At 43.5% G+C, this 12,336-nt stretch overlaps 1 protein-coding gene across 4 annotated transcripts in view; it reads right to left on the bottom strand.

Annotated features, from left to right (window-relative positions):
• Positions 1-1,170: 1,170 nt before the first annotated feature.
• The window catches only part of LOC119402854 (uncharacterized), a 46,052-nt gene continuing 34,886 nt past the window's right edge, over positions 1,171-12,336 (bottom strand). For 3 of the 4 annotated variants that reach the window (XR_005185971.2, XR_005185969.2, XM_037669904.2), the window contains one exon: positions 11,648-12,101. Coding sequence is in view for 1 of the 4 variants with exons in the window: in XM_037669904.2 (XP_037525832.1) it covers positions 12,097-12,101 (5 nt within the window). In the remaining 3 variants the exon portion in view is untranslated. Of the gene's footprint in view, positions 1,335-11,647; positions 12,102-12,336 lie in introns of those variants that run through there. The other variant, XR_005185970.2, reaches the window with a different exon arrangement.

The following is a 12,336-nucleotide window of genomic DNA, read 5'->3' as shown; positions in this document are numbered from 1 at the left end:
AAACCTTATTTTCAGCCAGAAATTAAATAACTCCACTTTAGCTTCTGTCTTTAGACAGTCTATAGACTGGGATTTGACAATAGGAAATAACACCAATTTATCAACCTTTGTATATAGACAATCTATACACTGGGATTAGACAAAACACAAACTTCATCAACTTAACTTTTGTCTATAGATTGTATATAGAGTAACAATAGAAAAAAAGAACCATACGCTTTTTAAAACTTTTGTTTATAGACAATCTATAGAACGCAATTAGACAAAAGATGACACGCATTTATAAACTTTTGTCTATAGATTGTCAAAAGATTTTCTTTAGGCAAAATACTAAATCTACATAAAGGCGAACTCGACCACAAGAAGTCTACAGACACTCTATAGACTGTCTAAATCCATTTTTGTAAGGGTAGTTTTCTGCCACCAATACTCGAACCGTCTCTTACTTATTTCAATCGCGGTGTGTTCAGCTTTCCATTGTCTCTAAAACCCAAGGCGTCATGTAGGCTCGTGCCCAAACGTACACCTGGGTGGATGTCTCCACATTCAATCAGAACATGCTCCGCCGTTTCCTGATCTTCCCCGCAGCACGTGCATTGTTCTTCTTCTTTACTGAATCTCGCTTTATAACTACCCGTTCTAAGGCAACCCGATCTCGCTTCAAACAGTAAAGCGCTTCCCAACGAAGCGAGCGCCTCCGCGCCACCTAGGGATCTTTCTGAGAACTACAGGTGGCTACGACAGCGCCATCTAGTGAAAACTCCAAAAAGTAGAGGTGGCTACCTACTACTACTACTACTACATACTACAGAGGAGGGACAGACCCACACCCGAAGGAGCTTCGCCCCTAAAAGAAGCAGCAGTGGCTTTCTGCATTTTGCGCTATAACTCTCCTAATGCACCATATTGCATAGGGAAATCCTAATTGAACTTTCAGCGCTGCCAGCAACACCGCAAATATTGCAGATGATACGAAATCAGTTGAATCCGCGGAGTAACCATTTCGCGGTGATAGGTAGAGTGATGTACTCGGAGAGAAATGAGTCAGTTATATGCGTAGTTGGGTATTGTCATCACCGCAAAGGAGCGATTGATTGACGGCTAATGATAACACGTCATTTTGCTCAACAGAAAATTTCTAATCTATTTTCGTACCAGCGCAGTGAGGCATGTGATACAGGAATAGGATATTTCAGCTGGGTCGACAAAGATATCCGGGTGAGTAATTCATGATCAGCCTGGCATTGCCATTGTCATGGCTGTAGTTACCATGCAGTGCATGTCAAAGACAAGGTTGCATTCCACATAGACACATTGTGTCTTCTATATGCATGCTGAAAAAGAATTAAAAGCAAAAAACGATACTGAAACCAATCTGCAGCTATTTATTTCATGCTATTTTGTTTATTTGCATTTCATAGTTAGAAAACGGTGTTATTTGCAAGCGCTTCTAGCACGTTCCCTGAATTTTGTTTTGTTACGCCTGCTACACGAATAAAAATACAGGTTCACGGCATCTTTACAATGTCAGTTTGGCGTAAACTCCATTCCAGGGCATTGGCAGAGAATGCACAACTGTTACTTCTGATTGAAAGAAGTAAGCAAAAACATTCGAACGCCGTAGCTTCGCCTTCAAGAACAGAACTTGGTGTCTTATCGGACCCTGTTCCCATTGTCGCGTCAATCGCTTGCGAAGCTTTGCATCTCAGTGCACACTGTGGCTTTGCTTCTCATTCTACACGCCGAAGGAATGTCGGTATGCGTAACAATGAGCGTATTAATATCACGTAAAATGTACGCCTGTTGCAAGTGATGTTAAGTGCCCACTACAGCATCATTCATCGTATTGCGAATCAGCAAAGCTCTCACTACGTGTCCCAAAAGCAATACGTACATCTGCTGATTTAGTTCGTGCGCTTGATTTGCATGGCGAATAATTAGACCTGAGAGCTTTCTAATAGGCGGGCGTTGAAACCGCGCACTCCTTTCGTAACAACGACACCTTGGGGAATTTACCCTTCTGCCACGCAATATGACTTGAGTGAACGGGACTGCTCGCACTGCATGATGCTTGCATATGCTTTTTTAACAGCAAAGCTGTTTAGGCTGAGCATTGGTCCTTGATGGCTGATCATGATCATCATGAACAGACACGGGCTTTGTTCATCCTCTCCATCTTCTGCCTCGCTTCTAGAAGATGCGCGGCGATTTGTCCCGTGTGGGATGCAGTAACACTGGCGCGTGGGCGCGGCAACAACTGCAGAGAAAGAGAAAGAAAGAGAGAAAGTGACAGAGAGAAAGAAAGGCATAGAAAGAGACCGAAAAAAAATTCGTGGCGAAAGGAATTCATGGCGAGGCGGGATTAGAACATGCGTGCCCACAATCCGCCGGCGGGCGTCGTAAACAGTCGCCCATCCAGGAACGCTAGGAGAGCATTGCATAGCCTTGTACAGTTTAGTATAGCGCGGAGTAGAAAAGGGAGGTGAGGGTGAGGAGGAAAGATGCGAGGGTGAAGTGAAGAAACGAGGATATGAGAGGGTAAATCATAGCATACAAAGAATGAAACTGAGAGAAATAGACAGAAAGACACAAAGAGAATGAGAGATAGAGAGGAATAAAGGGAAGAAATATATATATATATATATATATATATATATATATATATATATATATATATATATATATATATATATATATATATATATAAAGAGAGAGAGAGAACAAATAAAAGAAATAAGCAAACACAAAAAAGACATGAAAATTTAAGGAGAGACCAAGACGGCCGCCCAGCACTGAATTTCCTTTGGCTTCGCATCACTACTGCGAAGCTGCCTTAATTTTTTAGGCAGATTCGAGGCATGGAGTGGCTCTATGTCAACACACATGACTGCCAGGCAAAAGGCGCAGGCTCGCCTGTCACTCGAACTGAAGATATTGATTCTTTATTTGGTATCCATCAATTTTACTCCGTCACGAACAACGCCGTTTTTCGGCTCACATCCGCCGACGCCGACACCGACATGGGAATTTCTTCATCAAGGGCTCTTTAACAGTATCGCGTTAAATATGGCCGCACTATCGCACATTAGCCAACACACAGACGAATGAATCCGACTATTTTTGACGCCATGCCGCAAATATGACCAAACTTATCATGATACGATACTGATGTTTGTTAGGCAACACTAGACGGTATTATATTTATTACCCCAGCAATAGTCAGCATCAACAACAGCTGAACACTGTTAATAGCATAGCAGCACGTATATGATACACAAGGGGACCGGCGACACATTCAGCCTTTTTCTAGATTGCTGAATGTGTGGTGGGGTAAACTAAATTATGTTGCCACACATGGTATGTTTTATTCTGAATATTATAACCTGCTGAGGAATTGTTCGTCATATCCGTGAAGCCCTCGTTGCGTTAATTGTATTGCCAGAAATGAATTCCCCTTTGGAACTTCCGGTACCTTCACATTTCCAGTTCAGCGTTGAGCTAGCTTCAGGGTATCCACAGCTGGTGCTATGTTACGAACGGTCCGGCAGTCTATATTGCACGGAATATAGCCGGGAATGGTTACGCATTACAGAACAAACAACGTGCGTTGAAAGTTTCGTTTCATCAACAAAAATTGTTCTTATTAGTGTTGCGTACACTTGTATTTAGAAAACTACTGAACGGTTCCCCCTTCCCCTTGGTAAGTATAATCATTTTTTCTCCTTGATGGGTGTCACACATAGTTCGGGGCCGTACTTTCTGCGAATGCGTATGCACAAGCCTTGGTACCTAAGACACAGTCACTATATAAAAATTTACTTTGGGCTGTACAAGCAATAGTATCAGTTTCCATATTTCACGAATGCTGCTTGTTCCACAATCTTCCAAACCGACTACGCCCGCTATGCATCAATAAAGGATCTGCCAAAGATCTCGGCAGAGCTTCGCCACATGAAAATAACATTTATTCCACAAGCAGTACTGTTGACATGTGTTGCTTAGGTGAACGCTGACAACAAGAAAATTTAGATATACTCGTATTTTGTGTGAATCACGGCAATTAGGATTTAGGTGTTCTGAGTGTTCTTGCTGCCGGGATCTTGCTGCTTGGCAAACGACTTGCGCTTATTGATTGGTGCTCTAAATGTCTATTTTTTTTTGCATTTCAATAAGGCTCTTGATTTAGGAAACGTTTAGGTTAGTCTGCCTGTTCTCACAATTATGTCTATATTGCGTTGTTGATGTTAAGCCGCCTGTAATATTATGGATGTGTTGATGTAAAAGCATCCAAGAAAGATGCTTCTTGCTGCAGCTGCTAAATAATGCTGTTGATTTGGAAATTTAACAGCCGTTAGTTTTTAAATTATGAATGTCTCTAAGGTGATGAATGTCATTAGGCTGAGTAAAAGGATACTGGTTTCTACAAAAACAAGTGGTGTTAGTCGGCATTGCGCAGTACATTGATGCTGAATTTAGCAGCACTATTATAAGGGAAAGTTGTGTTGCTGTATATTAAGGTAAGCTAGAATGATGCATCATCCTTGCTCCGGTCTCTGATCATTTCGATATCGTACTGGAAATGAGATTATTGCAATGACGTAAAATTTTGAAATAATGGCTGCGCAACGGATGTACGAATGACATCCTGCCGAGCCTGTCTGGTGTTGCTATGTACCGCTGACATACTGAACAGCGAAATAATAGGATTTGGGGGCACATTTTGTCAGATGGATACGTACGATAATTATATGCATCTTTTGACTTCGCACGTAGCTCATCTAACATGCATTGCGTCACGAAGATTGAGCACCGCAAGCGCTTATTTTCTCAGGCTCTGTTTCGCATTGCTGACAGGTTCAGATACGCGACATGTTCACATACTCGCGAAGGCAACACAGGCAGAGTTGACGTCGCGAGCTACAGAATGTCACGTCAGCAGATCGCTAGGATTGATTCATTGATTCTCGTGAAATAATATTTTGTATTTGCTACCGGTCACCAACTGCATCATCATCATTCTGTAATGACCTGCACGATGTTATCAATCAGCTGTTCGTCAGATATCCAAAATCACCCTTGTTCATCCTTGGTGACTTCAACTTTCCTGATATCATGTGGGAAAGATACTCAGTTACATTAAAGCATAGCTCAGCTGCAAGCAAGGAACTGTTGTTTTTTGTCACGACTTCAACTTTACCCAGCTCGTTGACTTTCCCACACGCATTACTCCCACTTCCGCTAACATATTAGACCTAATACTTACCACTACACCTGACCTAGCTTCGCCTTTAACTCATCTACCGACCACTGTATAATCCACTTCACATTAAAAGCACGGGTTTCCGTCAAGAAAAAAAGCAAGGTTATCCAAGCCTATAGCAAGGCGGACTTTGATGGCATGAACAGAGAATTACAATTTTTGTTGACTTGTTTTTTTGCTGGTTTTGAGCAGTGATCAGTTGAGCAGAAGTGGTAGGAATATAAGAACAAATTGCTATCACTAATTGATCGCTTTGTACCTAAAAGAAAGGTTTCATCAAATCCTCGTTCTCCATGGTTTAATAACACGTTAAAACGCATGTGCAATAAAATGAAGCGGGTATTGAGACGCGCGAAATTGACAGCCAGAAGTGACCATTGGTCATCCTATGAGATATTAAATAGAGAACTCTGCACTGCACTTTTGAAAGACAAAAAAGAATTCTTTGATGAAACTCTTCCTTCGCTACTTCGTTTTAACCCGCGTAAGTTTTGGGGTATCATCAGTTGAACGAAAACGCGACAAATTCAATTAATCGAGTCTAATGTCCCAGTTGCTCTTAGCGAGTGCTGAAATGTTCTGAAAGAGTAATTTGCGGCACACTTTCATAAGAGCATCCCCACGATATTCCCGCGTTTAACAAGAACCAATTTCTTGCCAATGGACCCCATCATCATTGACGCCGTTGGTGTTGAAAGACTGATTGCCAATTTTAAAGTGTCTTCATCGGCCGGTCCAGATTGTATTTCGTCAAAAATGTTGAAGTGTACACAAGTCTATTCTGCTTTAATATTGTCAAAACTTTTTGAACAGTAATTGCAGACGTCCACACTGCCATCTGACTGGAAGGCTGGGAATGTGGTCCCTGTGCATACATCTGGTGATGTACCCTAATAACTACCGTACAATATCATTAACATCCATCCCAGTAAAAATCTTGGAACATGTAGTTTACTCGCACCTTATTGATTTTCTTGAGTCTAATTCCTTCTTTAGTATTTATCAGCATGGATTCCGTAAAGCAGTTTCGTGCGAAACGCAGTTGCTGTGTTTTGCTAACGACCTATTTATTAACGCCGATCTTGAATTTGATACTGACTGCATATACTTAGATTTCGCTTAAGCGTTCGACACCGTCTCACATGAACTACTTATTTTCAAACTTAATCAGCTCAATATTGACCCCAACGTACTTGCATAGATTAAAGAATTTCTCTCTAACCGTAGCCAGTACGTGAGAGCCAACAATTTTTGTTCACCTAATTCCGCTGCAACCTCTGGTGTACCACGAGGGTTCGTTTTGGGCCCCCTGCTTTTCCTAATTCATATTAATGATCTTCCTTCTTGTATTTCTTCCTCAACAGTCCGACTGTTCGCAGATGACTGCGTAGTTTACCAAAAGATTACTAGCCATGCCGATCATCTTAACCTTCAACGCGATCTAGATGCAATATATCAATGGTGCAAGAAATGGCTCATGACACTTAATATTACTAAATGTAAGAGGATGCGAGTTTCACGCCACACTACTACCCAGTGTTCGCATACATACTCCCTCAATAACATTCCGTTACCATCTGTTGAAAATTACAAATATCGTGGTGTTCATGTATCTTCTAATCTTTCATGGAATATGCACGTAGAATGTGTGAGTAACAATGCTAACCGCATGCTTGGTTATCTGCGTCGAAATGTTTCCTCTGCCACATCGTCCATCAAGCTAACACTGTACAAAACATTGGTAAGATCAAAATTAGAGTACGCATGCGCCATATGGGACTCAACTGATGCCATTCTCATTCAAACTCTCGAAGCCATTCAAAATCGCGCAGCGCGTTTCTTCTTATCGAATTATTCACGTCATTTCAGTGTTACATGCATGAAGAACACCCTAAACTTGCCTGACCTTTCGTTGCGCCGCAGATTGTCTCGCCTTAACCTTTTTCACAAAATCTATTATTACAACAGCTATTTGAAGGACGCCCTATTTCATCCACCTCGTTTCATATCACCGAGGACCGATCATCGCTATAAGGTGGGCCTACCATCCTGTCGCACCAGACTGTACAATGACTCGTTTGTTCCTAGGACAAGCGCCGCCTGGAACCACCTTCCCGCCTCCATCGCCTGCGTAATGGACGAAAAAGATTTCAAGCTCGCCGTACAAGATGCCCTGTAACTTCTTTTTTTTCTTTTTTGTTAACTGCACTTGCAGTTATTGCTTTCCCCACTCCTTTCTGTAGTGCCTTCGGGCATTGAAAGTATCTTTAATAAATAAATAAATAAACTCATCCGATCCCCAGCTTGCCATATATCTTGCTGCGTTGCGTATGCTTCGTGTACAAAAGCAAATATTGTGCGATAAAATGAGCCTACATTGGGTTAACCGTGCTTTGAATACGGGAATAAGTACTACTGTGAAAAAGAAGACAAGAAAGTAGGCTTGCAATGTTATGTCTTAGGTCCCGGAAAAAACATCAAATTGAACCGCGAATATAACTGCCTGTCGAATAAATGAAGATTTTCTTTTCACTTTGTTACAAAGCGAAAAGATAACTGGGGAGCTTATTTTTTTCCGTCGGGTGTTCGCACACGTAAGGAAGAAAAAAAATCACAGCATATCCACGGAGTGAATGATGATGAGTGGGCGAAGCTGCGGATCGGTAAACCGTGAATCTTCCGTGAATTCTGCCCAGTACATCATCACCGACGTGAGATCGGGCGCGTTTATACTAAAGGTTCGATGAGTTATGACGACTTGCAGCTCACTTTAATTTTACACGTACGCTGTGGATTTTCATTGTTTAGAAAACCATTGCTTTAGAAAACATCTGGCGTCTTTCGTTAAGCAGCTGGCATCTTTTCGTTTTGCTTTAGAAACATCTGGCGTTCTTTCGTTTTGCTTTTACAAAAGATCTGGCGTCTTTCGTTGGTTTATTTCATCAATCAACGGCGTTTTGAACAAAATTTTTATTGTTTAATCACGCACAGGAGAAATCTCACCAGGCACTACCTTGGAGGTAAACAATGGCTGCTAATGGGAATGAGAGACAGAAGAAGTCGGTTTTTCGCAAACACTTACTCTCCTACTTCTACTAACTTTTCCTACTGGAACATGCCAATGGCTGCTAATGGGGAATGAGAGACGGAAGAATTCGGCTTTTAGTTAACGCGCACGCTGCGAATTTTTTATTGTTCAACAACGCACAGGAAAAATCTCCCACCAGCACCACCTTGGAGGTCAAGATCTGGTACTAGCGTTACGACTGGTTACGCACTACTACGACTACGAGGGACGAACGGGTGCCGCCTTAAGGAGCTTCGCCCCTAAAAGACGAGCGTAAGGAGAAAACCGGAACCGGCGAATGGCCGTTACGCCGCTGGCTTTCACCCTCAGGTACGTCACAATGGTTGGCCTATGTGATTAAGGGCTAGTAAGCTGCGCCTTGCCGCTTTGCGGTTCTCCCGATTTTGCCAGCATCACCATAGCCAGGACTAGAGTCGACAGTAGCGAGCCAACGAATGGAGACGTGTCAACTGCGCGGGCGTTAGCGGCGGCGCCGAGGCGGCGGTTTGATATGTAAAATAAATAAATCAATTGGTAAAAAAGCTGATAAATAAGAGACCTGGTAGGCTGGTTAAAAACTTAACATCTGAGGTTTACTACAAGCGTCACAGCTAAGTGGGTAGCAACAAAGCCGCCAACTAAATTTAACAACCTGTTGGAAGTTTGATTGAGCAGAGATGAGAAATATACTTCTTGGCCATCGCACGAAGACGCGTTGAAGTTCACGCGTAACGTCGTCGGTGTCCGCTCTTGTCATTTTTTATGTTCCCGTGCTATCACGCTAAAGGTTATGCGGTACGAACTAGCCCGATATGCTACGCCTCTCGTCCTATAGATTTTGGAACGTTCCCGCCCGATTCTTCACCGGCAAATAAAACGGAGGAGCTCAATCGCAGCGACCATGGTACCAATTATTATCTGCGAAATGGCGCAATTTCATGAAGCTGATGCAGCTGCATACTTAATTACTTCAAGACGAGGAAGGAAGTCATGAATGAAGGGCAGACCATAATGATCTGTAGTAATAAGGCATTAAAAGTTCGCTAATCATCAAAAGGCGCGACTCGCCATTGTTAGCGTTCGTTAAGGCATGTCGACGTGAACACCACTTGCTCATCAAAGGATGAGAAAGAAAAGGTGAATAACATGTTGCAACACAGGGTGGACGAAATTCACCCTCTTTTCAGTGAGCTACCGGTAATAGGTGGCGATAGGTGGTAGATCGTGACAATATGATGTGTCGCCTTGTGCTTCGCGGGCGTCTTCGCATTCACGGGATTCATAAGTTCCGGGCACTCAGGAATGAAAAAAAATCCGTAAACAGGGGGTGGGTGCTCGAGCCGACGTTTCGACAAGTGGACTTGTCTTCTTCAAGGCTGGAACTTCTTCACGGCTGGAGAAGACAAGTCCACTTGTCGAAACGTCGGCTCGAGCACCCACCCCCTGTTTACAGATTTTTTCATCGCAACTTCTTCCTTCCACTTCCTGCCGTTTTTTGGGTACTCAGGAAGTAACATGTACGTTAGGGCAGGCCCCAGTGCACAGATCCTAGATGAGTATGGGTTTAAGTGCAGGCCAACATACGACAGATGTAAGTTCTTGCAGAGATAGCGAACTGTCATATCGGGGTTCAAGTCGATGGGGATGTCTGCTCATGTAGAACAAAGTTGACCTAGCTGATCCCGAAACCCCATCTGCGCAAACGCCTGGGCCCTATAACGCGCGTTGTGTGCCGCAGCGCATGGGATGCGATGAGCATCCATCACTTCTCTGGGCACGAGTGTAGACTTGCCGCGTTGCTGATCTCCGATCGCGGCGGGCACAATGGAAAGCCCGACTCTGGTGTCGACGAAGAGGCTGGTGCCGATGATGTAGTTAACCACAAAGAGACGGTCTGGTCAAGGGCCATTGTGGCATGCTGCCGTCAGCGGATAGCAGGCACATTCTCCGCCTATCATTTAGGATACGCGTAGTGATGGTTGTAAAGCACGAGTGCAGCGGCGGTTCCTTGAAGCTGTGTGGGAAGTCTGGATGTGAGAGGGCAACGGAGTAATTGGCAGTGCCTTGATGTGATAGCCGAAGAACTTGATATCGGAAGAATGCAAGACCTGCTCTCGAGGGTTCGTAATAAGACCAAGTTGTTGAAGCAGTTGAAAGAGCTCTAGGACGCGACGCTTGGGGCCTTCCGCAGTGGTGCCGCGAGATGCATATCATCAATGTAGGCACATACAGCAGGGGTGCACGTGTTACCTCTGCAGTGACCTTAAGGAAAGTTTGAGCAGTATTCAGTCGCCCGAAATATAGGCGTATGTACTGAAGCAGACCGAGGGATGCCATAATACCCGCTTTCGGGATATCGGCGCGGTCAACGGGAATTTTATGTAAGCTTCCACAAAGTCACCACAGTAAGCACCAACGACCTTTACAATTTTCTTGTGAAATCTTGGATGTGAATTTGAAATGTGGCACGCAGGTTGCAAGGTAGCTGAACTCTGCAGGCACGTGACAAGTACCAGAATAAGAAAATTCTGCACTACCAAAGACGAATTTAAGTATGTGCAGCACACGGATTCGGTCGTGTACAGAATTCCAATAAGCTTCGGTAGTGTGTACTTGAGGCAGACCGGTCAATATCTTCACGACCGGCTACGACAGCGCTATAGTTGCTTGAAGACAGGAGAGCGGTTGAACCTCGCCTTGCATTCTAAAGGTTGCGGGTTTTAGCCATGGTTGACCAAAACTGGTGTGGTAGGTCGTGGGGATACCAAATAAGAACGACAGATTTTAGAAGCTGATTTGATTGAAAATTGCGAAGCCGACATGCGCATGAGCGTCGCTTTAGTTGCTCTCCTAAATAAGGAAGTGCGATTCATGAGTAGCCACATTTAAGCGCTTTTCCACTTTTGTTTTCTTTCTTTTTAGTAGATTTTGTTTTTTGTCTTGTAGTTTTATCCCGTGCATCATCTTCCCCGGTCTTACCTTGTCAATGCGTACCTGTGGGCCACATTTCAAATCACACATTCTTGCACATTCTTCTGCCACATGTTAGTGTTGTCACGTTGGTTTATCTTGCACGTGGCTTTGTTGTTCGTTTGTTGTTTTTTGTTGGTGGTCATCAAATGCCTTGCGCTCATGCGCATATTTTCTGGTTGCGGCGATGCTTTTCAATAAATGTTCTCAGTTGTCAGCAGCGCTTCGTCCCGTCTGTCTCGCCTTTTTTGCCCCGTTTATTGCGCTTTATTTTACCAATTATATAAAACAAGTTGGCAAGAAATCGACCCTAGTAAACCAGCTTATCAAGAACGTCAGCGTTGCTTAAGTGGCTTGCGGAAGATATTTTATTACGGCAATATAGTTGTGGAGCAGACCAGCAGTTGTCATAGTGTTATGTTGGGCGACGTTGTGTACCTAAGGTGCAAGAGCACTCCTTCAGATTACTGGTGATTACAAATGTACTAAAAACCATTCAAGAACAGAGCCGGCTTTCGGGCGCAGCATTCTCCAGGCCCGCTGAGCCGATTCACTTAATATTCATATATTTTTTCCCAGTCTCTTCTTCTTCTCTGATTGTTGATAACTTGACGAGCACGTTTAGGCTAGTGTGATGAGACAACAGCGGTGAACACTTTGATGGCCCCTCACTGGATGCCACGCAATTTCATACGTCTCTTCACGCAAAACTGATGTGTCAGGTAGTCGTTTCGCAAAGTAGCATTCAAACTTACGGTCATCTCCTCAGTGATGTACTTTGATAGTATGTCCAACACGATTAACCTGTCGAGAAAAGACAGAGCGTGAGTAAGCGGTAAGCTGGAAAAAATCATCTGTAACATTCCAATCGCCGTTAACGTTATTTTCCGTTTGTTAATTGTCGTTCATGTAGTAGGCATTTGTTTACTAGATTATAGAGCAGGTTTGTGAAAGATTAATTACTAGAGTTGCGATGCAGGAAAACAGACGACAGGCTAAGCCAACGCGCCTGTCCTTGTTGACTTCGTCTGTTGTTTTA

This window comes from Rhipicephalus sanguineus, chromosome 8 (assembly GCF_013339695.2).
Source record: "Rhipicephalus sanguineus isolate Rsan-2018 chromosome 8, BIME_Rsan_1.4, whole genome shotgun sequence".
In the NCBI taxonomy this organism is placed as follows: Eukaryota; Metazoa; Arthropoda; class Arachnida; order Ixodida; family Ixodidae; genus Rhipicephalus; species Rhipicephalus sanguineus.
Note: the sequence above shows the minus strand (reverse complement) of the source record. Positions and strands in the feature narration are given on the sequence as shown.